The sequence below is a fragment of the Amblyomma maculatum genome, chromosome 2 (genome assembly GCF_055883805.1).
Source record: "Amblyomma maculatum isolate TAMU_Amacu chromosome 2, ASM5588380v1, whole genome shotgun sequence".
In the NCBI taxonomy this organism is placed as follows: domain Eukaryota; kingdom Metazoa; phylum Arthropoda; class Arachnida; order Ixodida; family Ixodidae; genus Amblyomma; species Amblyomma maculatum.
Genome location: NC_139345.1, coordinates 96,367,188 through 96,391,269, shown reverse-complemented (window position 1 = coordinate 96,391,269; position 24,082 = coordinate 96,367,188). Strand labels below are relative to the sequence as shown.

The window sequence follows — 24,082 nt, the reverse complement described above, 5'->3', positions numbered from 1 at the left end:
TGTGTGTACAGTTTAAAAAAAACTGAAAGAACAGAAAAATGGTGTGGATGTAAGCAAAGCAGTAGCACCACAATGGCGAGACTTGCTCTTAAAAAGAAAGGAAGAAAGAAATAAAAAACAAAACAGAGGTGACCAGCAAGCTGCCTGTCAGCACCTAAAGTGGTGCGTCACTGGGACCAGTAGGGGGGGTTGAGATGCAGCTGACAGCGCCTTAGCTGGTGGTGCAGCTCAAAGAACCAAACTACGCAGCCAAACCTAGTGATGACAAACACAGACCCCCGTTGTGCATGTCACTGCGCACACATCAGAGGTGCATGGAAAGTATGCAGTTCAGGTTTGAGAAAGGGTATTTAGACAACAGCCAATCATACTTCGACGTGGCACCTTCTCGGGAGTCCATCCTAAATAACTGGGGAGAGCCCATGGGACCTGAATTAATGTCTGTTTGACGCCAAAGGCTTACATAAGCGTTCAACCACAATGCATCAGCAGTCTGGAATATCTGGTATCAGAATCTGGTATCAAAGTAATGAGGTTTTGCTGTGCATTTAAGCTAGTTTCGCAGCTATATGGTGGTCGAAAACATGCTATAAGCACCGTCAGGGTGTCAAACTAGAATTTTTTCGCGTTCGGTTAGAGTTTACACCTTTCAGGTTTGGCTAAGGAGATGCATTTTGTTCTGGTTCAAACCGGTTCGACCTTGCTTGTACAAGGGTTCAAATGGGTTCAGGAAAAAGAACAAAAAAAAAATAATAACAGGGACAGTTTCAGGGACCCTCGTCCACACAAGTGGCATTGGAATGATGACTGCATTTATCCTTTCCTTACTTTTTTCGTTAAGCTAGCCTCTTCTCGCCACCTCACCACCTTTTCTTCCTTTCACCCTTCCCCTGCTTTTTAAGATTTTTGTCCCAGCCTCCCTTGTCACCACGCAACCAGTAGGCTAAGTTATTCATTAATTACGTTTTCTCTCAACAGTGAACTTCTAGCCTTCAGTGCCACCGTTCTAAACTGTCTTAGGCATTCACATCAGTGATGGATGATAAAGCGACGAAACGCATCCTTTCTTTTTCGACACCTTAGTTGTATGGGTGAAACGATAGCACACCAAAGACAGCTCGTGAATTAATACGCCTACCAGTAATCATACTCAGCTCCTTGTTCCATCTGGTCTTCACATTTGGACATTGGAGCTTCACTCCTGGCATAGTTTTTAACTTGCAAAGGGAAATAAAACAAGCGGATATTGCTAGGAACAAAAAATATTTGTGCTTGTGTGTTTCGTCTTTTCGCGCTGTTCAACCCACTATGCATTTGAGCTATGTTTAGATACAACTCAAGAACAGACCAGTAGATTGCCGCTTAAGGCAGCTTTCCCACCATCAGCGTGGGTTTATCCTTCTGAAGTCTCGTTCAACCAAATTGCATCTGCCGGTATCGCATCGCATATGGTAGCGTCGTTGAATGATAGGAAAATAAAATGTTTTGTGTGACATTTTTTTAACAGATTCGTCATTTCGTTTTTGAGTTGTACATAGCTATATATTTATGTATCTAAAAACGTAACTCAATTTACAAATTATATGCAACTGTTTCCCTGTCTAGAAAGCTAAGCTCTCGAATGGGGCAACTTTCTCCATGAGCAGCGTCATTGCGCAGTACAGTGGTCACCCATGTCCGGGATGAAGCGATAGTCCGACGCCAGAGATTGGTACTAATTATGTGGCAATATATTTTCCTTTTTTCTTGTCTTTCTGCATTGGACGATTTTTCAATATGGTTGTGATGTTTGCGGTGAGTAGCGACGCTAAAAGTGAGAAGAGCGCTTTACAAGCAAAGATAAAAGAAAAAATAATGAATGTAAGTTGCCAGCAAAAGTGGGTCGAAACCATTCTGCAAACTGGTTCGGAACAGTTCCTCTGATTTGTTGTTCCGGTTCGGGTTCAGTTCCAAGATGGCGGAAAAGATTCGGGTTCAGTTTGGTTCCAGTTCAACATCCTGAGCACTGCGCTGTAATCACTTCCCACATGTTGTGCATATTCGATATTACGGCAACGAAGCAAACCAATATCTGACAGCACAATTCAAAAAGAAAAAAAAAGTAGAATTGGGACCCTCACAAATCACTTGTGGAAAAATTCAAACATCGACAATACAGACAGAAGTGAACTTTCCTAACCACGTTTGCAAACACCTGTAAAAACCTTCTTAACCCTTTGAGTGCCTTGAAAACCACTACGGCACAAAGAAGACAACAGAAGAAAAAGAAAGGACACCACATGCACACGTGGTGGACACATTACAATCCTAGAACAACAAATCTTTTGCATTTTTACAGAGCAAAGAAAACGCAAAAAATGTCTACCCTGTTCCAATAATGGATTCACAAGAAAGAGTAACACAGGTGAAATAATCTAAAATAATATTTTTATTGCATCTTTTTTTTACACTGAGTTCATACTTTTTATCTTGAACCAATTTTTCGTTCCTTACGAAATTTGAGGTCTTACGTGAGCAAAAAGATTTTCTGCAGAAAATTACTTCGCAGAAAAACTAGTACAGTCAAACCTCGTTATAACAAAGTCTCATTTTGTGCGGAAATTCGTTCATTATATCCGATATTCGTTGTAGAAGTACACACAAATTCCTACAAAAAAAAATTCTGTTCATAAACCCAAGTAAAGGCTACCCTAAAATGGAAAGCACAGAGCTGAAAAAAAAAAAAAGCATTTTTTTTCTTTAAAGCGTAGTATAAGCACGCGAAACCTTACCTTTCATTTTGCACTGCCGAGCAAAAATGAGCACACAAATAGGGATTTAGGCCACGCAGAACTGATTTATTTATAAAACGACGTAATCTTCATTTGGCGGCACTTCACACTATTCGATAGAATAAATTTCTCAACGAAATCAACACTGTGCAGCGCTTTCCCAATGTCAGCTGACTTGGCCACAGGTAGATTCTCATGGTACCTTCTCAATTTCCTCACCATATCGGCGGCCTCGGTGCTGCTGAGAGCTCGCTCTTCGCCTTCTTCTTCACTCTCATCGCTGCTCGTAGCATCATCTGTAGGAAGCAGCTGATCGACAATTTCTTGGTCGGTCAATTCGGGCGCCACAGCCAAGTTGTCATCGGCAGCAATAAAGTCCTCGAACGTAACATTCGGAACCGCCAGTTGACGCCATGTCGTCTCGTCGAAATTGTCCGCTTCACCTTCAGATTCGTGGGTGCCGTTGGGCTCAGTCTCGCTGGTGGATGGGGCTAGGCCAGCATCAAAAAAGCAATTTTTATTGTCGACTGTGCCACTTCGTTTCATGCACCGTACAGCATGTCCAGCGTAGTTTTGAGGTTTATGGCCGTTGATCGCCCCTGTCTATGTCAAATACGAGCTGCGTAACCAATCGCTTTCGGTAGCAGCATTTTAGTGAGCGAATGATGCCCCTGTCTAATGACTGCAGCACTGAGGTCGAGTTTGGCGGCAAAAAAACTAGGCGGACCGCTTCAAGTGGTACAGACACCTTGTGGGCAGAGCAGTTGTCCAATATAAGGAGCACTTTCCTGCGCTGCTCTGCCATGTCTTTGTCGAAGGCCTTCAGCCATGCTTCAAAGAGTGACGACGTCATCCACGCCTTTTTGTTCGAGCGATAGTCTGCTTGGACATTCCGGGCGTTGCGCAGGCACCTGGGGCAAGCAGGTTTACCAATAACAGTTAGCCGCCTTTTATCTGACCCATCCATGTTGATACAAACAACAACGGTGACGCGGTCTTTGCTTTTCTTGCCTCCTCGGCACAGTTCGTTCTTCGCAACAGTGACCTTTCCGAGAGCAGCTTAAAAAAAAGCGGATTCTCGTCCACGTTGTAAACATCGCGCATCTCGTAGCCATCCAGTTGCATGCGGAAGCTTTCTGCCCACTTCTCGCAGTTCTCTACATCGACGGCTGCTTCTTCGCCCGACAAGGTGTGGCAAACAATCTGGTGGAGGTCTTTAAATCGCTGCAGCCTGCCACTGCTTGCATAGAAGTCATCGTGGCCTAAGACGCAAGCGAGACTTCTTGCCTTCATTTGAAGCACGGCACCAGACACAGGCAGGTTGCGCGCTCTAACGTCCTTGAACCACGCGAACAAGGCATCTTCAACATCCTGGTGGTGACAATACCTGACGCGCTTCCTGTCGTTCTTCACGGCGCCTGCAGAGTGCACGTTTTCTATCTTCTGCCTTGCGCTCAGTATGGTTGACAGAGTGCTAGGCGCAACGCCAAAGTCTGCGGCAATCTCTTTCTTCTTGCGCCCGCTGTCGACCGCCCTGAATATTTTTATCTTTGTTTCAAGAGAAACTGCTTTGCGTTTCAGCGCCGCCATGCTGCAAGACGACGGCACGACCTCGAGGAAAGTGAGGGAGCACACGTGCGGGTCGGCAAAAAGTAGGGGCAGGGGCACGCGGGCGGTGGTTCGATTGGTTCGATCACGTGCAGGTCACATGCCAGGCAGCCGTTGATGCTAGGTTCACTCGCGGTCCCTAGATGGCGTGGCGTGCGAAAGCGCGGGTGATTCAAACACATTTTAGGTGGAGGCGACGCGGGCGGTGGTTCGATCACGTGCCGGTCACATGCCAGGCAGCCGTTGATGCTAGATTCATTCGCGGTCCCTAGATGGCGTGGCGTGCGAAAGCGCGGGTGATTCAAACACATTTTAGGTGGAGGTGATTGATAAAACCGAAATTTAGCGTTTTGAAAAATTTTTCTTTTGCTTCTTTGCAGATTTTGAGTCGTGTGAATACGAAATATGCTTCGTTATAACCGATTTAGTGTCAAATTTTCAGCTTTTCATTTCGTTATACAGATAGAACTCCCATAGAAATAAAGCACAGCCAACCAAACTTTGCTTTTACTTCGTTATATCCAATAATTCGCTGTATCCGTGTTCGTTATAACGAGGTTCGACTGTATTCACAAAATTGCCAACATGTCCATTTTTTTCAAAAGAATTGATGGTGTTGCTTTTGAGGTATCGGACATTTCATACAGAATGACCCATAAGAAAGACCATCTAACAAAGACATAAATCCTCACTTCAACTAAGCCGCACGAATGTGCCTGTGGCCTAAAAGTAATGTGTCTGACTTGAAATATGCGGAGTCCAGTGAATTCGATCTCCATCTGCAAAGCGCTGCCTAAGTGTTAACCTCCTTTGTAGTCATTTCCCACGGTTTACCTCTGGCCCTTACCTTTGAACTTCCTCACTGCGGTAGCAGTAGCAGAGAGCATGCAGGAGGGGCACCTACATCTCCTGCATGCTCTCCGCTGCTGCTGCAGTGAGGAAGTGGTAGGTGATGAGTGAGTGATGAGGGATAAGTGGTGGTGAGTGGTACATTGAGGAGGTGCAGTGAGGAATGGTGATTGGTGCACCACTGAAAGTTAGAATAGAGGAAAGACGGAGCTACAGCAGTTAGAGCGGAGGGGACAGGACCATGCTGCTGGGAGCCGCAGCTGTTGAGGTGATGCCACTCGATTTGCATAGCTCATCACTTGCCCGCAAACTGCCCTACCGAGGAAGCCATTGGTTTGGGGAGGTCCGCTAAAAGTGCTTTCCTAGCTGGTTACTCCTCGGTGTGTAGTTTTTTGTGAACCCAGATGTGGCCCGTGCTAATGGCGCAGTCTTGGCACTGACCACTGTAGAAACCCTACAACTGCCTGCTACTTAATGGTTAATGATAGAAAAATTTTACTGATTCCAAAATACTGAACAGTGTCCCAAAGCCTTATTATCATTAGCCAATTTGCAATGGGCAACAACATAGTTTTATTACTACTGCAGCACAGTTATCAGTATTGTGTTTTTATCACAAATGGCCATACCCTTCCACCCACCACTAATTACCTCCCTCAGCCTGTCCAGCTGCATCAACAAGGCTACTGGTGAAGGCCATGCGACAGACAGTTACAGGGCTTACCACAGCAATATGGCAGAGGAGCACTGAGCTGTGTGGGTTGATCTTAAGTGCTCTCTTGAAGTGCACCTCAGCCAGTTGGAACTGTTCTTGCTTGTAGTAGATCATGCCTGCACCGTACCTGAAAACCGGGAGTGCAGAGACATTACATGTTTATTTGCACAATATATATACGGAGCAGTGTCACAAATTTTTGTCTTTCAACAGCTACATATAAATAAAGAAGAATCTTATAGCCAGATTGAGGCACCTGACATTATCGCAATATGTTACATGAGAAAGAGCTACAAAAGCTTGCATATTTTTCTTAAACAACAAATAGTCGTAGTTAGCTCCTAAAAAAGGAGGCAAAAGAAACATGGCGGAATGTACTCTAGAAGACCTACTCGTAGCAAGAAATCCACACACGATGAATGAGATTCAGGTGGCACACTGGTGAGCGTTATTTTCTATAGCATGCTATACAGTTATGTTGCCATTAGTGTAAAGAAATGAAAGAGAAATTAATGTTGACTCCCAAGTCATTTATTGTGCTTCGACAACCCCTCCAACCAATCACTGTCCGGCCAACTACTACATGCCAGAGCCATGTTCATGATTTTATTAGCTTCCAATAATTGACTCTGCTGTTGACATCGCTGGACAAGTTTTTTTTAAGGCAAAATAAGAGTGAGGAATAACCCCTGGTCCAGCACACTGTAAAAATTAATATTTTAAACACGAAATGCTTTTAGCTGCTGCAGTTGGTGACCTTGGGGTGATGCTGAAAAAAAAGCTGAGAGCCAAATTCCGGGCACCAATTCTCTTTCATCTGGGCCCTAAAGCATGAGCATCCGGGCACCAAACGAGATTTGACGTGAATAATTTGATCTCTCAGGCTTCCGTGCCCTCCCAAAGGATGGCGCCACAGTGCCACACACTCGCGCCTAGGACGCCGCCCGATGCTGGCAGTCATGACGGCAGCAGCTCGAAGCACGTTCGGGCATTTGAGTGTCATCATGTTGCGTCATCAACTCATGCAGTCTTTCTCTTTAGCAGATGGTTGTATACACACAGGGGAGCGCTCGAACGAGCCACTTTTATTTTCTTGTCAGGACAGCGTCTTTTTCGTGGCTGCTTACGCATCTGCACTTCAATGCAGCCACCATCAGAGCTGCTCAAATCAGGCAATGTAGCCTGATGGAAAAAAGTAGGAAGCACTTTGAGAAAAGTGATCACTTTTAGAGTAATATACTACCTTAGAAGACTGCTCGCCCCCTGCCAGCAACGTCATGATTATGCAGCTGCTCACGAAGGCGACAAGGCTGAAATGGACTGTGACTGCCTACCCAAGGGCACACAATTGTAAGCACTCATTTTGACAAGACAAGAAGAAAAGCCTGAGACGCTTAGTACACTACTCCACTGACATTGACAGGAAATGATTGCATCCATATGGACCAGTGCACGGTGCAGTGTGGTGTGGTTTAATGTACAGCTGCCAACCAATTTTTCGGACTTCAAGAGAACGCGAAAAATGTCCGAATAAACCAACAGTCCGAAAAAAACAGTGAAATGAAAAATGAACTTTATTTCGGCTGATCAGTTTTAAACTAATCATGAACTGAGCCTTGCCCCATTTTGCACCTGCACAGTAAAACATCCGCTTGTATTTGCGCAAGTGTCGTTGCAGTGTCATGGTGAAGTAGTTTACACATTTTTTCGTTGCGATGTTCAATGGAGGGGCACAAGGCGGAGCCATAGCGTCAAAAGCACACCACAAATCGGAAAGGCGTGAATATCTCGTGTGACAAGTACACAATACACAAGCGGCGACAGTGACCGTTGGCAGGGACAAAGAAACAGAGATACCGAACACCAATGACGACAGTGACGATGAAGCCAGCACGGCGCTAACGAAGCCTACAGTGTAGTATTGAAATAAAATTCACAAGCGGCACAAGCTTTCTGTGATGGCATGACTGCCACACCGATCCAATCCAAGCAACCTGCACTTCCTACCAAGCCACCAGAATTCAAAATGGCGACATGCAGGCCATAGTGTATATATATTTCTCTATTTTTATTTTTACCTACCCTGTCCTTTCTTCCTGTCGCTAACCTCTTTGATTTCCTCTACTGCTTCCTCACCATCTCTTTATTTCCGCCGCCCCAGTCCAGGTGCTTTCAGATATCAGATAGCAGATACCGGGGCTGGCAAACATCGTTTCCAGAAGGACTTTTTGTTGGGCTAGTTGGTGCAGCATTTTTTAACAAAAGGACAAAGCGCTAACGACACATTCGCAAGAAAGAGGACACGGACAAGCGCTCACTGACATGAGTTGTCAGTGAGCGCTTGCCCGTGTCCTCTTTCTTGTGAATGTGTCGTTAGCGCTTTGTCCTTTTGTTAAAAAAAACATCGTTTCCTTCCTTTTGAATATATAATAAAATAACCACATACTACTAGTACATGCAGATGTCAGCTGAGCTCCACATGGTGCCATTATGGTGGAAAGTGGTCGCGAAATGACTTGAAATTGCCAATTTTTGTTCGAAATATTTTGTCCAAATTATGTCCCTGTTATACACAATGTCCTATGGTGATGCTGATCGTGCCTGGTGGGTGTCCAAAATATACAGCAAGTCCGAATTTTCGGAGCCCAAAAAATTTTTCGTCAACTGTACTGTGCACAGACCAAGTTCAATATATCGACTAGTACCATATACAACCAATGTGCTATGCCCGTAACAATTTCATGCTCCTATCTACTCTCAGTTACGGGAGAGGCAGTAATTATTTTTAAACAATCTTTCCCAGTGTTACCTGCACTTGCTTTCTGCCTTTCAAAGCTGCGGCAACCAGAGAGCAATCATACCAGGCATTGTAGTGACGGGGATTGACCAGCAAGGCACTGCGGAAAGCGGAGAGTGCCTGCTCCATTTCCTCCATGGCTGTCAACTCGTGGCCGAGCAGTGTGTAGGCATAGACAAAGTCTGGATCGGCTTGCACCGCACGCTGCAGGAAGCGCACAGCTGTCTCGTGCTCCCGCTGAAGACTGAAGCAGTTGCCAGCCGCACAGCATGTCTGCACCAGAGCAAGAAAGGCTAGTGACACATCTTAAACAAACAATGTGCACTCCAAGCGAAAGCCAACATAACACTCTTGAGAATACACTGCTGGTGGACCTTCCTGCTCACAAGGAGGCAGCACTGCCCTTTGCCGAGGTCAGGAGGATTTATATCTGTGGGATGAAATCAAAGCATGAAGTGCCATCACTGTGACAGAGGCAATGCTACTGGGAAATTTTGCTGCTCTGAGAGGTTATCACAGCGACAAAGTTTAAAACGTACTGAAGCATGAAAAAAATGAGATTTGTACCATTTTACCCGAGCGCTGAAATACAAAAGATGTGGGTCCTGTCACTCTGTGATACCACAGCCCAGCAGCTAAGTGAAAAGTTATACACCTGAACACCGCTATAAAAGACATGGATGTAACAGACAATCAGGTATAAGAGACACCATTCACCCGAATGGTTGGCTGCCATGAGTTTCATTAATTAGGCCTCTTTTTTAACAGATTTGGATATAAATTGGCTATAAAGGACAAATCAGCCTTAAACTTTGGTATTCAGTCTTGCTTGTAACAAATAATTTTAACATAAGATGCGGCCCTACCCATTGCCAGGTTCAGTAGCAGCTACAGTGAAAACAAAAGAAGAGAGACACATCTGTGCCGTCATTATTAATCATAACTTCAGCGAACAAAGAGCAGGTCAATAAGCTATAAAATGACTAAGAAAAGACCCTGCTGTGGGAATTGAACGTAGAGAAACTCTTCAGGCTTGCCACGAAGAGCACAAGTGCGACTACATGTGCGAGCATCTGAGCGAGCATATTGGGAGCACGCATTAGGTTCTCCAATTAATGGAGCTTCCATCAAGAATTACCGTAGGTGTAGTGTCCAATAGTCTGAAGAATATAGCGAAGATTGTCTATTACGCTGCATTTCAGTATGAGCGACAAATCTATCTGGTAAATGCAAACAAAGTGCTCAGCTGGTGCTTCTGACATAAAAGTCCTTGTGCCTAGAAAGCGACACATAGACAAGCCAAGACCAAAACAAATGACATAAAAACAAAAGTGGTTCTGCTCTGGCGAGGACAAATAAACTGCTCTGTTAGTTATTCAACCAGTTTAAACTCCACTCAGAAATGTCTCGTTTGTTTTTCATTTATTTTTCGCCTGAGTAGCGACATCCACAACTCACAGCCACTGTTACCCATTGTCAAACAAGCCTAAATTTCTGAGGGATATTTCTGCTGGTGATGTTTTATAGCTCTGGCCGCTTCTAGCACCTAAACATTTACGATTTCGTGGCATTTTTTCTTCCTTAAATTCTTGTAGTGTTACCAGACCCATAGCTCAGTTGCGAATTGCTAGTTGCGGTGCCACGTCACATCGCGATCGCACTTGGAAATCGCTGTAAACATAATTTGCCAACATATACAGCTTTGGCACATTGGCCATGAGGCTCTTGGCCTGATTTTCAAGCTGGGAGAGGCTGTGTTGAACAGCATAAATGCAGTCATGAAGCAGACCAAGATTTACAACTATTTTAGCAGTAAATAACTGTAAGAAAGTTGCGAGGTGTGGTCAGTGCGGTGGTCCACCAAGCAAATACAAAATGTAAATAAAAGCTATAGTAACGCTTTTGTGACATGTACCCTTCTTTTTTGCATATTTTAGCCGTAGGATGCCTGTGCCAAAATAAGGTCTGGTTAGAAAATGTAAATGTGGTACCTTGCTTATAAGGGACCTCTCATATAAGATACAAAAACTGCTCTTGCAAAATGGAACGTTTATGAACCGAAACCCCCTCACTCTTCTTTCATCTCAAACTTCCTATTCACATTTCACAAGGGATGTGCGAATATTAGAGAAAACTGATATTCGAAAATTACTGAACACAGCGAAAGTTTTCGAATTCCCCGCAGTTTCCCCGCACTGCACGCTTTACTGCAATACATCACCACATGTAGTGAAGCATACGCAAAATGCGACGAGGCGTACTGTAAGGAGAACTTATTTGAAGAGGGCCTTCCTGACAGTATGCGCAAAGCGAACCATGTGATAAAACCGAAAAAAACATCATTCTACTTTAGTTTCAACTCAAATGCAAACAACCATTGTACGGGTGCAAAACCTTGTGTGGCTGCTGCTGCTGCTGCAGTTCCAGGAGCAGGTCGCAGAAATGCGATTGAATCAAGGCTAAACAGCCTCTAAAGAATTACAAGAGTAATTCGCTCAACCAAATATTGAGCGAAAGCATTAGCTGTGGGTGACCGAGCGTTCTTCTTCTTCTCTTTTTCTTCTTCCTCAGCCCACATATAAAGCCCCGCTTTAACCAAGTCGTGCCTTAGTTGCTTATAGGGGTACCATGAATGCCAGGGTCCTAGCAGGCTGATTCTGACATAACCATCCCATGTGAAACGAGAGACCCAAGTTGGCAGCTCCGGCCAACCACACCGACCACTTGAGTTGGGAGCCCATCTCTCGCTTTTGTGTCACATAGGGTGTGAGGTCACAGCATCACATGGGTAAGACGTAGCTACCGCCGCGCTACGCAGACCGCTTGAGTTGGTAGCCCAGCTCTCATCCTAGTAACACGTGGGGTGTGACATCACAGCGTCACGTGGGCAAGACGTGGCTACTGCCGTGCCACGCTGAAGGCTCGAAACCTAGAGTAGCATAAAAATGCGCCCTTCATAAGCCAGTGTGTCCCGGCCTGCAGGGGAAGTGGGGAAGAGGCTACACATTGGTCGGCCCCGGTAAGCATGACAAGGGATTTCACTCCTCCCAAAACCGCGTTGCTTGCTGGTTGGACATTGCAGCCCTATCCAGCAATGCAGCCAGAGCTCAAGCTCAACGATGCCGGCATCAACAAACATCGTAGACGCTCTCTCTTTCTTGCAAGCTCTTTATTTCCGCACTGCTCTAGCGTTTCTTTCTCTTTCAGAAAAGACGGCTTTGAACCTTTGTGCCAGGTCAGAGCTAACGCACAACTTTTCACTTTTTTTTTGTTCAGGGTTTCACAGACCCCCCTTTTGAGAAACACTGCACATGTAAAGCATCAGTTGGCTCTTTTCATTCCCACAAAGAATGCGAGTCATCACGGAAGGAGACCTGCTGGTTGGAAAACAAGCCTTGTGATGAGGCTGACAAGGGAATCCTCATTTAGTGTTTAGTACACTGTTGAGGCAGCCCATGACATCATACCTCCGTTCTGTCATCGCGAAAATAACGCCTCGTGCAAAATGTTCTGTGCACGTCACAGAAAGCTAGCCAAGCGTCCGCTAACTCCAACGGCGCACCAACGTTTCAGTTTGCTGCCTCGTGAGAAATGTACGTGCTGCCATTGCACGACCAAACTTGAACAAAGACACAATCATGTGTGTGTCCGCTCACTGTTTTATGAAAACGTGACATGCGAGTGAAGATATGGCAAGGAAACGTGGTGCAGCCCAGATGCATGGAAACAGGAAAAGCGGAAGGCAAAGGGAAAAAAAAGTAATGTTGCACAATCTTGTGCAAGACGGGAGCAACAGGTGGAGGCTGGAAAAGAGGAAACGAATGGCACACTCATGTGTGCAAAGCATGTACTTGTGCTGTTGCCTAAACGCATGGTGAGATGTTCTGTGCCACGCAGGGAAGCCGGTGCCACACAGGGATGTGCCCTTGCTCTTCCACGCTGTCACTGAGTGGATTTTAAAACAGCACTATAGTTGGTGTTTCGTTCCGCGCGACCGTGTAGTAGGCAGTACGACTCTACATAGAGTCCTAAGGTCCCTACTGTATTCGATATGCACACTAGATATTTGAGGGCATTTTTTTTTCCCATATTCATATTCGAAAATTTCAGTATTCACATAGCCCTACATTTCACTCTTACAAAATGAATAATGAATACACTAAACTCTGAATAAAATGAAGGGACTGCTAAAGTGAAGAAAGTTAGCAGTAGTATTTTCCCGCAGTCCAAGTCTCGCAGCCAATGTGATGGGATGCCATCAAGCACTAAAACGACATGCAGCTGCAAAGCCAGAATCACGAACCTCGGGTGCCGTCTTGTCCTGCTCCATCAGGTCCTGTGCAAGTGCAGACAGGCTGACTTCCCTCTGCAAGTGCCACAGGGCTGTGCTGTAGTACTCGATGCCCTGTAGATGGTGCGGCTCGAGAGATCGGAGCATCTCAAAGATGCGGACAGCCTGCAGTTGGGAGACTGCATCAGTTCGCTTCAGAACACACCACTGCAAAGCACTGCACCTTTCAAAAGAAGAAAGCCTGGAAGTAAATCTAGGCAAACTAGGCAGGCCAGGTGATGACTGTGAAAGTGGCACAGAATTGCGATGTCTTGCAAACATAAAACGTCTGCTGCTACATTCCAAAAAGCATTCGTAATAGCGATGCACTTATACTCCATGGTACTAGCTTATGGATCAATACTGAACTGAATCAAGAAAAGTTGAACATTGAACATCAAAATTCACATGCTATATGTACTCGTGCAAGGGCCACCTCTGTGTACGAGCCGCACCCTCGACTTGGCGGCCAGTAACTCAGGGGGGGGGGGGGGGGGGGGGGGGGGAGTTTTTAGCCACGTAAAACATTCTGCTGGGAGCTAACAGACCATGATAACTGCCTGCAACAACCGTTATGCCCATGAATGTGTCTGTGCATGTTGGACTCTGCCTTGAACCATGAACACAAGGTACTTCAGTGATGCTAAACTCGTCTCGTGAGCCTGACGTTCACACCAGAGAGGACAAAACATTACGCTGTGCAAAAGCCAGAATGGGATATGGGTACAATGCATATACCTCAACGTGGAAGGAAACATGAGCAGCACATTTCCTTGCACCAATGCTTTGCCCGCCGGGCTTGGGCGCAGGTAGGGTAAGTTTCATAGCGTGAAATCTGCTCAGTGTCACTACGGCTTATGTGCTTAGGATTGAAGCTACGTCAAAGCCACAGTGAAAAGGCTTTACATCTCACAGTTAACCATAAAATGTTGAATTTTGTTATCAGTTTACCGGCTGACAATAAACTTCACATTAAAATGAATATATAAGAGATTTTTTCGAGGCCTTTGAGAGCGATGCGCACACAAATGCAGCCCAAGCAGGGACCACCACACAGACAGAAGTGATCACATGTGTGGAACGCAGCTCTGAACCCCAAGCCAAACTTCCACAAACACTGGCTCTTAAGAGGATCTTAACTTGGAATCACATGATGTTTGCCAGTAAAGAAAAACAGTGCTCAAGCAACCACTAACAGCATCTTTTACTCCAGGAGGTTGTCTCGCATATATCGTACATACTTTCAATGCATTATGTATTCAAAGGAGTCATTCGGAACTCTGCCAATTCACAATAAAAAGTGTGTGTCGCTATATAAACAAAAGAAACGTGTAATCAGAACTATTCCACAGTAAAGGAATTTTAATTGGAAAATGCCAGTCCCATGTAAGAGCCACACACCTACCATGGCCTTTGAAAACAAACAAAAAGAATTATGCCCACGAATGTTTTCTAATTCTTACGAAAGAAAAGAAGCTGCCAAATAAAATGAGGGGCTAGCTTTTCTGGTCAGACAGTGGCAGCTCAATTCACGAATCAAGTCATTTCAGAACTGAACGTTCAGTCATCTGGAAGGGTACCAAGGAGCAATTTTGAAAACTGAAGTGTTAAGACACAATGACACCAGCTAAAAACAAGCTATCTCCCTCGTTTAAGGTAACACCATGTTGCTAACATTCTAATCATTTAGTGGTATAGCTCAATTCACGAATCAAGCCATTTCAGAACTGAACGTTCAGTCATCTGGAAGGGTACCAAGGAGCAATTTTGAAAACTGAAGTGTTAAGACACAATGACATCAGCTAAAAACAAGCTATCTCCCTCGTTTAAGGTAATACCATGTTGCTAACATTCTAATCATTTAGTGGTATAGTATGGTAAGGTATGGTGTGTGGCATGGTGTGGAATACGGCGGGATTTTCAAGCTTTTCAGTTTCGAGGAATATGTGCCAAGGAAAACCTCCCCCATCACAATTGGTCATCACAAGTGTTACAATCAGGTGATGATTCATGTGCACAGACATTTCCTGAATTTTTTTTTTTTCCTACCCGCTTAGTTCGCTTTTGTAAACATTTGTTTGTTTCCTTGCTTTTAGCATTAAGCTTTTTACCAAATGCTGACTTATCACTCATGCTAAGACCGCTAAGTTCAATATAAGGATGCCGATAACTACAGCAACATGATCAAAATTCCTCCTTATTCCCCCGCTCAACCAATGCCAACCTAGAGTGGTGTTGGCTTGAATGGCTGGGCTGCTGACAATCACATAACGGCTCTTCCGGCTTTCATTGGCTGCCTGCTACTTCCTGCTCCAGACACAGAGCAGCGTGGGCGTATTCTCCTACCGCGGCAAATACTGCATATCCAGCGATAATGGGACTATTCCAGCAAAATTTCGCCTCAGCATTGCGAATGCCATTGAAACACACGGGGTGGGGAAAAAGTCCAATGCGAGAGTCCATGGAACCCATGAAAGCAGTTGCTCGTGGAACCCAGCAGCTCTGGCTACAAGGGACACCATAGTGAAGGGCTCTGATAACTTCAATCACAAGTCGTTTACGGTGCGTTGATATTGCACAGTATGCAGGTGCCTTAAGTTTTGCCTCAAATGAAATGAGACTGCCGTGGCCAGGATCAAATCCACACCTCGGGGTGAGTATTTGAGCGCTTTCACCACTGAGCCACCATCTGATCCATCAGTGGCTTTACAGTTGTACTCATCAAGAGCAACCTTATAGGAAATATATACCCAAACCAACAATGAACAAGCTTAGGCTGGCCAGTAGACGGACCAGAACACCTCGCAAGTGCCGCAGCAAGAAGAAGCTGTGCTTGCCTTGAGGTACTCGCCCAGCTCAAAGTGTGCCCTCCCCAGGGTTGCCAGCACCCATCCCGTGGAGTACTGGTGATGGGGCAGGGCCTCCAGGATCTCAATGGCCTGCCGGCACTCATACTGGCCCAGGGCGAGGAGGGCCTTACCCATTTCCTGCAGCAGCTGCATCAGACCTTCTGCACCAACAGAGCGAAAGGGGACACAACAAATCCATGAAAATACTCACTAGGGACGAGCAAATTCAAAGACTTGAAAAGCTACGTTACATAAGTGCGACTAACACCGAATTTGTCTACACGTGGACCTGCCTTTTAGTTTCTCTTTAAACCACACTTCCCAAGCTTAGGCTATAACAATGACCAATTCATGGCTAGGAAAGGAATGAATGATGCAACCTATGCAACCTATGAGAGCAGGAAAATTCCTGAATCCTGGCTGTGCTTTTCGAACCTTCACAAAGTACAGCAGCTGCTGCCACCATCACGGAGATTAGGTTTCACATGTTTTGTTTTTGTTTTCCCTTTGTTTTCATGCAAGCCATGAAAGAAATTCTCAGATACTACAGCCAAATGTGAACACAAGGTACAGCGGTGGCCTCAGTTTTAGAGAAATCACCATAAAACTCCTCTTAGTCACACACCTGCATAGTGGGTCATCATTCCTCCCAAGTATAAGCGACCACTCTCAGCAGCATTTACATAAGTCATCAGCTTATACGTAGAAGCATAAAAAAAAAACTGAGCGACTGTAAGCAATACCTATATTGTCGAGAATTGCATCAAATACTGAAAAACATGGCAGAAGTGCCTCTTGGTTTTGAGTTCCACACAGCACTACCGGTACTCCACTACAAAATACATTTTGCTGGTCACCTTAAACTGCTCAACAGCAGGCTAGAGTTTCCATTGCTTAACCAACATGCATTGCAACTTCCTTTTTTCCCAATTCCCAAAGTTGTGTGACATGTCAGACATATCAACCAATACGTTAAGTAGTATTGTCCACATATAATGTAAAAGGATAGCATAATATAACATGAATGGACAAATGTTCAAAATCTGCTCATGCGCGAGAGAAAGAGAGGCTATAGTAGAGGGTGTTAATTTATACTACTTGAGGTATAAGTTTAATTTGCAAATTAAACACAATGTGCACTGCCATTGCCCAGCAAACAAGCTTTTCTCCATTTTACTCCCAATGAAATATAGCCTCTGAATCCAGGAATGACCCCACAACCATCAGCTCAAAAGCCTAATGCAAAATCTACTGCGCCACCAAAATGGGTCAAAAAGAAAGAAAAAAAAGGGGAAAAAAAACCCCTAGTTTGTTCAACAGCAGTGAGAATATTTTTCATTACACGTGTTTTTTCTTTTTCGCATGCACCCACAGGGTGCAACAACCCCCTCCCTCACCCCCCCCCCCCCCCCCACCCCACTTTCTAAAATGGTTTCGCTTGCAACTGCGATACAAATGCTGTGCAACGACAATGCTGTAATGCATACTGTCCAGCAACTCACCTGCTGAGGCCCTCTGCATGCAGATGGCTGTCTGGGCCAGGGAAACTGGTGGCGGTTCTGGCTTATTGAGCTCATTAAGGTCGCCCTCCATAACACTACCCGTATTGGGGCCAGAGGTTGGTGTACCCGCTGTGCGGAGGGCACCCCGTGAGGGCTTGCTCTTCTTGGTGGAGGGCAGCCGAGCTGCAAGGCCGCGAATAGTCTTTGGTGACGAGCTGCCCTTGTTGTTCTCCTTCACCGAGTTGGAGCTGCTGAAGAGACGTGAGCTACGCCGCACACTGCTCAGACCACCAGGGGGGAAACTGCACAAACACGTACGCACAATATGTCACAAATGAAGTCCCGGCTGCTGCCGCGACTATTGCAGAGTACCAGCGTGAAATACCTCAACAGTCAAGATGCCCACATGACTCGGCTACCAAAAACAGACATTTCAGCTTTGGGCTGCTTTTTCATTTTATGCCATACGTCCCAGGTTTGAAAAGCAATGAGTACTTTTTGGTGGCCCGAGCTTCTCCGAACGGCACACAATGAATGTTTATGTCTTGCTGATTGTTATTTTGCATGTAGATGCTATTCACTACCTTCTAATGTCATTGTCATCATTACCTACACCATCAGTCATGTTCGAGGATCCATGAAAAGCTATTTACTAGAACACGAAAACGTAAACGACGAGCAAAACAAAAGTATTTACGCTGGCTTCATTAGCACCAATCCTGTCAGCGATAAAAACTGATACTCCTCCTATCCATCCTCAACTCAGCGCAGGCCGGCACACAAGAAAAAATGAAGAGAACAACCGTTGAAGTCATTGGGTAGGTATGCGTGGAGGGTGTGTGGCCTTAACCGGTCACGAGCAGTCGCCAGGAGCAATTTAAAATTATTTGTAAGCTACAGGCGCCACGCAAAGCTTTCAAATTTACTCACAAAAGCTACCTCCATGGATTTCTTGCACTAGAATGCTACTGCAAGTAATTCTTCAGGAGCCCTTTCATACCAATGAAAAGTAAAGGTTTAACCGCATATACTCGTGTAAGGGCCACGCTTCTTTTTGCCTGTGTTCTTAATAGGGTGTGGCCCTTACAATGGACCGACATTTTTCCATTAAAATTTCGCGACTACAGTGCAGCCTTAATTACGCATCAGTTCTTGATGCGACAACATTAATTTTTATGATGTGGATTAGTGCAGCCACAGCTCCAAATACAGAGTGCATTGAAAGCATGAATGATACTGTCCATGCCCTCACGATCAGCGCTAGGGTCGTCACCCAGAGTAAAAGAAGGTTTCTAGCAGTTGCTTAATCACTGTATCATTTTTATAGGCAAACGTCACATGATCCTAAGTTAAGGTCCTCGTAAGGTCCGGCACTTGTATCGGCTTGACTGATAGCTGAGGTGACGGTTTACACGTGCAACCCTTTACTGCCAGTGCGGGGTGGCCGCCTCTCGATTTGCATTTTCCTGCATACCGCTGTCAAAGCCTTGCGGAAATCAATTATATGGCCACTTTATGCGAGGTTACTGTCTGGTGGTAAACTAATAACAATATCACACTTTCTACCATTAACTTGCGACTAGATGCAGAGCACTTCCAAAGCGGCTTCGACACGACGCATGCTAGAATGCAAGAAAGCACCTTAGTCCCGTTTATTTGCATACTAGGGTGCACAAGCATCGCATTCTGGCTTTTGCACAACATAAAGTTTTGCCCTTTTTTGTGCAAACGCCAAGTACACAAGAGTTTGAGCAGATTCCGGCGTGCGCGTGCAACAACACATTCATGTCTAGAATTAGTACAGCCAAAATTATTCATGTGTGAATCAGTTTTTTCGGCTCGCTTCCTTTTCTTTTTATTTTTTTCTTTTTCCGAATTAACAGGTGCCGAGCTGAGGGTGCAGCCTTTACGTGAGTACATACAGTATTTGAGTGGTCAAAGATCTTCAATTACCACTGCCTCACATGTTGCCGTATTTACCAACTCGATCCAGCAAACCCTCTAAGCCCCTGACTACATTATAATCAGCCAATTCTGGCAGTCTAATTTCATGATACTACAAGGGATCATTTTCCTTGCTGAAATGAAGAAGCCCTCTGCAAGAAATTTGTGGTCTAGCAGCTTTCAGGCAAAAATAGGGCAGCATTATACTGTTACAGTTTGACTGCACAACAGAAACCAAATCTCTGTGAGCGGCCAAGTTGAGTGCTATCCAAGGTCTCAAACAATTCACGGAGAATGTTTCTTACCCAGCAGGGGCTGGCGGAGGCGGCGTCTGTAGCAAATTGTTGTTGCTTGACTGGCTGAAGATCTGCACCTTCGGTGTGTTCAGCGCCTGGGGCTTCCTTGCAAGGTTCTGTGAACAGAATGGCTAAGTAAGACTAAAATATATATCCACACAATTTTCACTGCATGCTTTTCTGATGTTGTCAGCAGCAATAAGCATGATAGTTCTGCCGATCAACAACAGCATTACAATACGAGCAATCTGTGTAACGCATGACACCGCAGAAGTGCAAATTCGAACTGTCACAAAATTTATGTCTGCTCCTAAGCAAATCTGTGTATACACACAAAAGTTAAGACCGACCTCCGAGGAGCGAACAGTCACTATGAAATTCTCCCGAAGAAAAGTCAAGTGCAGTGTGCCGATACGAAATCTTCATTTGATCCTCCCAGCTGCTGACATGACGTGCACCGCTATCGGGTGAAGCGCAGTGTGCAGCCATCGCGTAGGGCACCGATTCCACGGCTTGCACATTGAACAACTCTACTATCACAAGGACACAGCTGCGGCACGTAAAAAAAAACGGCTACAGCCTACCACGGGATAGCCCACAAACTGGCAGTAAGTGTAAAGAAGAGAAAAAAAAAGCGGCATGCTGCTGTATCGTACCTCGAATGTTTAAGTAGCAACCCTGCCAATGCACTGCTTCATAGGACGGTACATTCTTGGCTTTTGCCACAAGAGTTTATGTTTATGTTCATTGGAACATTTCCTTACGTTTTGCACAATAAGACATCACTTTATACCGCGGCAGCAACGGGAGACACTTCGCGACCAGACATGACAACGTGCAGGCTTTGTATAAAAAAGTATCGAGAACAATTTTACCCCAATGTGACTGCATGTCGCATCATGCTCTACTGCGTATGAGCAACGGTGGGGGTTGTGACCTTCAATACGCACCAAGCACCAGACATATGCGAGCATTCGTTCAGGCTATATAGTTTTTAGCGGACCCCGGTCATATGCCCGGGTGCAAGCACAAAATGCAATGAAAGACTGAACAGCAGTACGCCATCAAATTTTGTTTTGGACTGGGAAAATCCAGCACGGAGACTTTGAGCATGATTCTCCAAGTTTCAAGGATGAATGCATGTCACTAAGTGCAGTCTCCAAGTGGCACAAACCTTTCTATGATGGCCGAGGAAGTGTGGAGGACGAACTTTGCACTGGACGGCTATTGACGCCAAGAGCCGACGACAACATACACTGTGCACATGAAGTGCTGAATTGAAACCACCGTTCAAGTGTGCAAATGGTCGCAGATGAAACTGGCATTGACAAATGATAGTAATACACACCATTATCCTTGAAAATTTGGAGACACCAAAGATCTGCACTAAACTCGTCCAAAAGGTCTTGACGAATGAGCAAAAGCAACATGAAAATGCAACCAGAATCATCTGCACCAAGGTCAGCGAACAACTGACGATAATGGCACCACGACAATACCTCAACCTCATCAGTGTCTTGATTTGGCACCAGCAGACTGTTGCCTATTCTCAAAAGTAAAATCATCCCACAACACTATGATGAGACCCAAAGTGCCATCAAAGAAGCTAGCGAGAAACCCCTAAGGACCTGAATCCACCTACAGGAGAGCCTTCGAGTCATAAAAAAGCCATCTGCAAAAGTGTGGACACTCAAGGGATGTACTTCTGAGACTTTTAAGGAATGCACTTCTCAACAAATTTTTTTTTTCAAAACTTTTCCCAATACTTCATCAAAACCCTGTATAGATTGCTGGTGTATACTCGCACTGAAATATCACGAATGCTTTCACATCGCAACTGATGCAAGAAAAGTGATTCTAAGCCCCGAATTCACAAACATGCCATCACCTGAACTTCTACACCAAGCTGCCCTCGAAACCCATTTATACTTCAGAAAAGATCCTCCAGTTTAAATTATCCCTCCGCGAGTGGAGAAGAGTTTTCTAAAAAATCTCGAGTCAACAACAACGCTACCCTGGGAGCTCCTCGACCCCCACTCAACTTGTAAACATGGCGGACATCGCACAGTTCACTCGCTGTGTTGACTTCATTCTACCAGTGTAGCAGCCTTTTCACGAAAGTGGATACAATAAGGATGCACAGAATCATCCTCTAAAACGTCGGTTGAGTGACAGCTTCAATCTGTTCAACCCGGAGCTTCTGCCATTTTATCATTTTTACAGCGAGCTGCGGCGCACATTTGACAGCTATTAGTGGACTCGCTCTGCGCAGTGGCTTTCGCAGAAGACAGCGCACTTGTGGGGAATGACGTGTCGCAGACAGGAACCTTGGGAGTACCAAAGGCACGGCTGAGCTGTGCAAAAATGTGTGCTGCACATATTTACAGTTTTTTCTGTCAGCTCAGGGTATGTAGTAGGTCTCCGGGTGCAAGCCATCATCGAGGGAGCGAGTTGGTTCCATCGTTCCATGGAGGGATACTCTCGTTCAGTGAAAGGCATGGTTTTTTCAAGCATGTTTAGAATTAGAGCTCCCAGCTTGCTTGGAAATTGCTAGTGGCATTTGCTTCTGGAGAGTCGACTATGATGATAATGATCTGGACGGACGGACGGACAGACGGGGACGTCCGTCCGTCCGTCCAGATCATTATCATCATAGGTTATGCTCATATTTTTTTTTCCTTTTTGCCTCCATGATGCTCGTAGTCATCGCCACTTTGAGCTGAAAGCTTTCGAGTATGCACTACAGCATAGCAACCGCGCTGCCAGCAGGCACTTCGGCGTGAACGAGTTCTGTGTAGTACGCTCTCGAGATTGCGATTGCAGCGTCGACACGGGCTCAGATAAAATCTCTGATCAAGAGTAGAACTGTATGGACTGCTGTGAGCATTATACCACGAAACGCGGGGAGTGATAAAGCTACGTGCGGCAAATAAAGTGCTTTAGCAATTTGTGCTTTTGACGACCCAGTACTTTTAAAACAAAGGTAAGTTCTGCTTGAAAGTAGTAATGTTTTGGTTATATATACAATAGCTGGCCTAAGAATCCCGATTCACATCTCTTTAAATTTGCTTTTAGCACTCCAAAACGTTTGCTCGAAAAATTTTCCCCGCATAAGTATCGCACCCCTCAAATTAGCATCAATTTTTAGCGAAAAAAAAAAGTGCGAGCATTTTGCGAGTAAATACGGTGAATACAAATGTTGTCTGTGAACATTATACTGAAGTCAAAGCAGAAAGCTGGGCTAGTTTGTGTATCATCATAAATAAAAAGACTAGCGCAAATAACACAGACACAGACATAGGAGCAGACAGGATGAGCGCTTGTCCTGTCTGCTCCTATGTCTGTGTGTCTGTGTTACTATTTGCGCTAGTCTTTTTATTTATGATTATACTGATGATATGAGAAAATAAGCATGTTAATTGCAGCAACGTGCAGTTCTGGGGCCAAATTTTGACCTTAATCTTGTCCCCATATGACATTTGGGCCCGCTAGAGTGGAACATTTCTCAAGCATTGTCAGAGGAAATGCCGAGGGCATTCACCCCAATTAATGCTTGTGCAGAAAACTGGCTGTTTTCTTCAGGAGATGGAGCGTCGATTCAAAGCAAGTATTGAACGTGTGCATAGAATTCAGTGTTATTTGTATTACAACGAGCAAGCCCCTGAATCATTGCAGGAAGAAAAAGCTTGCATTTACTTCACTAAAAAAGTGTCTACAGCTTTTTCAAACAATGCCACTGCAAGCATATATGCCAGCTTCAATTGTAGATTTCATTATGCTTCATCAGAAATGTCATGATTTGTGTCATATGAAGAAAATTTGACAATGCTTGCCAAAATGTGATCACACCAGAACGAAGGCGGCCGGAAGTGGCCATTGCAGACAGTGGGGCTACAAGAACAAGTTCTGTGCATTGATTGGCTATGTCTACCAGACATGAGCAAACAGCGGCCACGAGGCAAAAATGTCTCACCGTGCTGAACTGGGTGAGAACGGCAATTTTTAGTGCCATGCATGCAACGGAAATGTTGCCGGGTGAAGTTCTAGAGTTATCCACAGGTCTTTTGCTCCTCAGAGGTCGGCCTTTAGTTGGTCCTACAGATGCTTTGAACGTGTTTCTCATTCCCTGAATTACTTTTTTTTTAATTTTAACCTTCAAACAAGAAAGGCTCTAGGTCAAACAAATAAAGTGCACCTTTTTCACAGGAGGGCAGGGTTCCTTGCAGTCCAAGATATTCTGTGAGGTAGGTGTGACGAAGGCAATGGCAGGTGGGGGCCCGCAGTTGGGTGTGGAATATGTCAATGGTAGCACGCCAAACCTGAGCACACAAAAGTGAACCCATGCCTCACTATCACCTGCATCAGCAATTCCAAGCTCTTCACACACCAAGCTTGGCAGCCCTTTCAAATATCCAATTCAC

The 24,082-nt window shown here is 45.1% G+C and overlaps 1 protein-coding gene across 1 annotated transcript in view; it reads right to left on the bottom strand.

The window, feature by feature from the left end:
* Cdc27 (cell division cycle protein 27) overlaps positions 1 to 24,082 on the bottom strand; it is a 48,990-nt gene that overhangs the window by 10,537 nt on the left and 14,371 nt on the right. The window contains exons 7-13 of the mRNA XM_084594787.1: positions 23,857 to 23,980; positions 19,671 to 19,777; positions 17,422 to 17,723; positions 15,908 to 16,080; positions 13,044 to 13,196; positions 8,805 to 9,013; positions 5,953 to 6,070 (exon numbers count right to left, since the gene is read on the bottom strand). Of these exons, the coding sequence (XP_084450913.1) occupies positions 5,953 to 6,070; positions 8,805 to 9,013; positions 13,044 to 13,196; positions 15,908 to 16,080; positions 17,422 to 17,723; positions 19,671 to 19,777; positions 23,857 to 23,980 (1,186 nt within the window). The remainder of the gene's footprint in view (positions 1 to 5,952; positions 6,071 to 8,804; positions 9,014 to 13,043; positions 13,197 to 15,907; positions 16,081 to 17,421; positions 17,724 to 19,670; positions 19,778 to 23,856; positions 23,981 to 24,082) is intronic.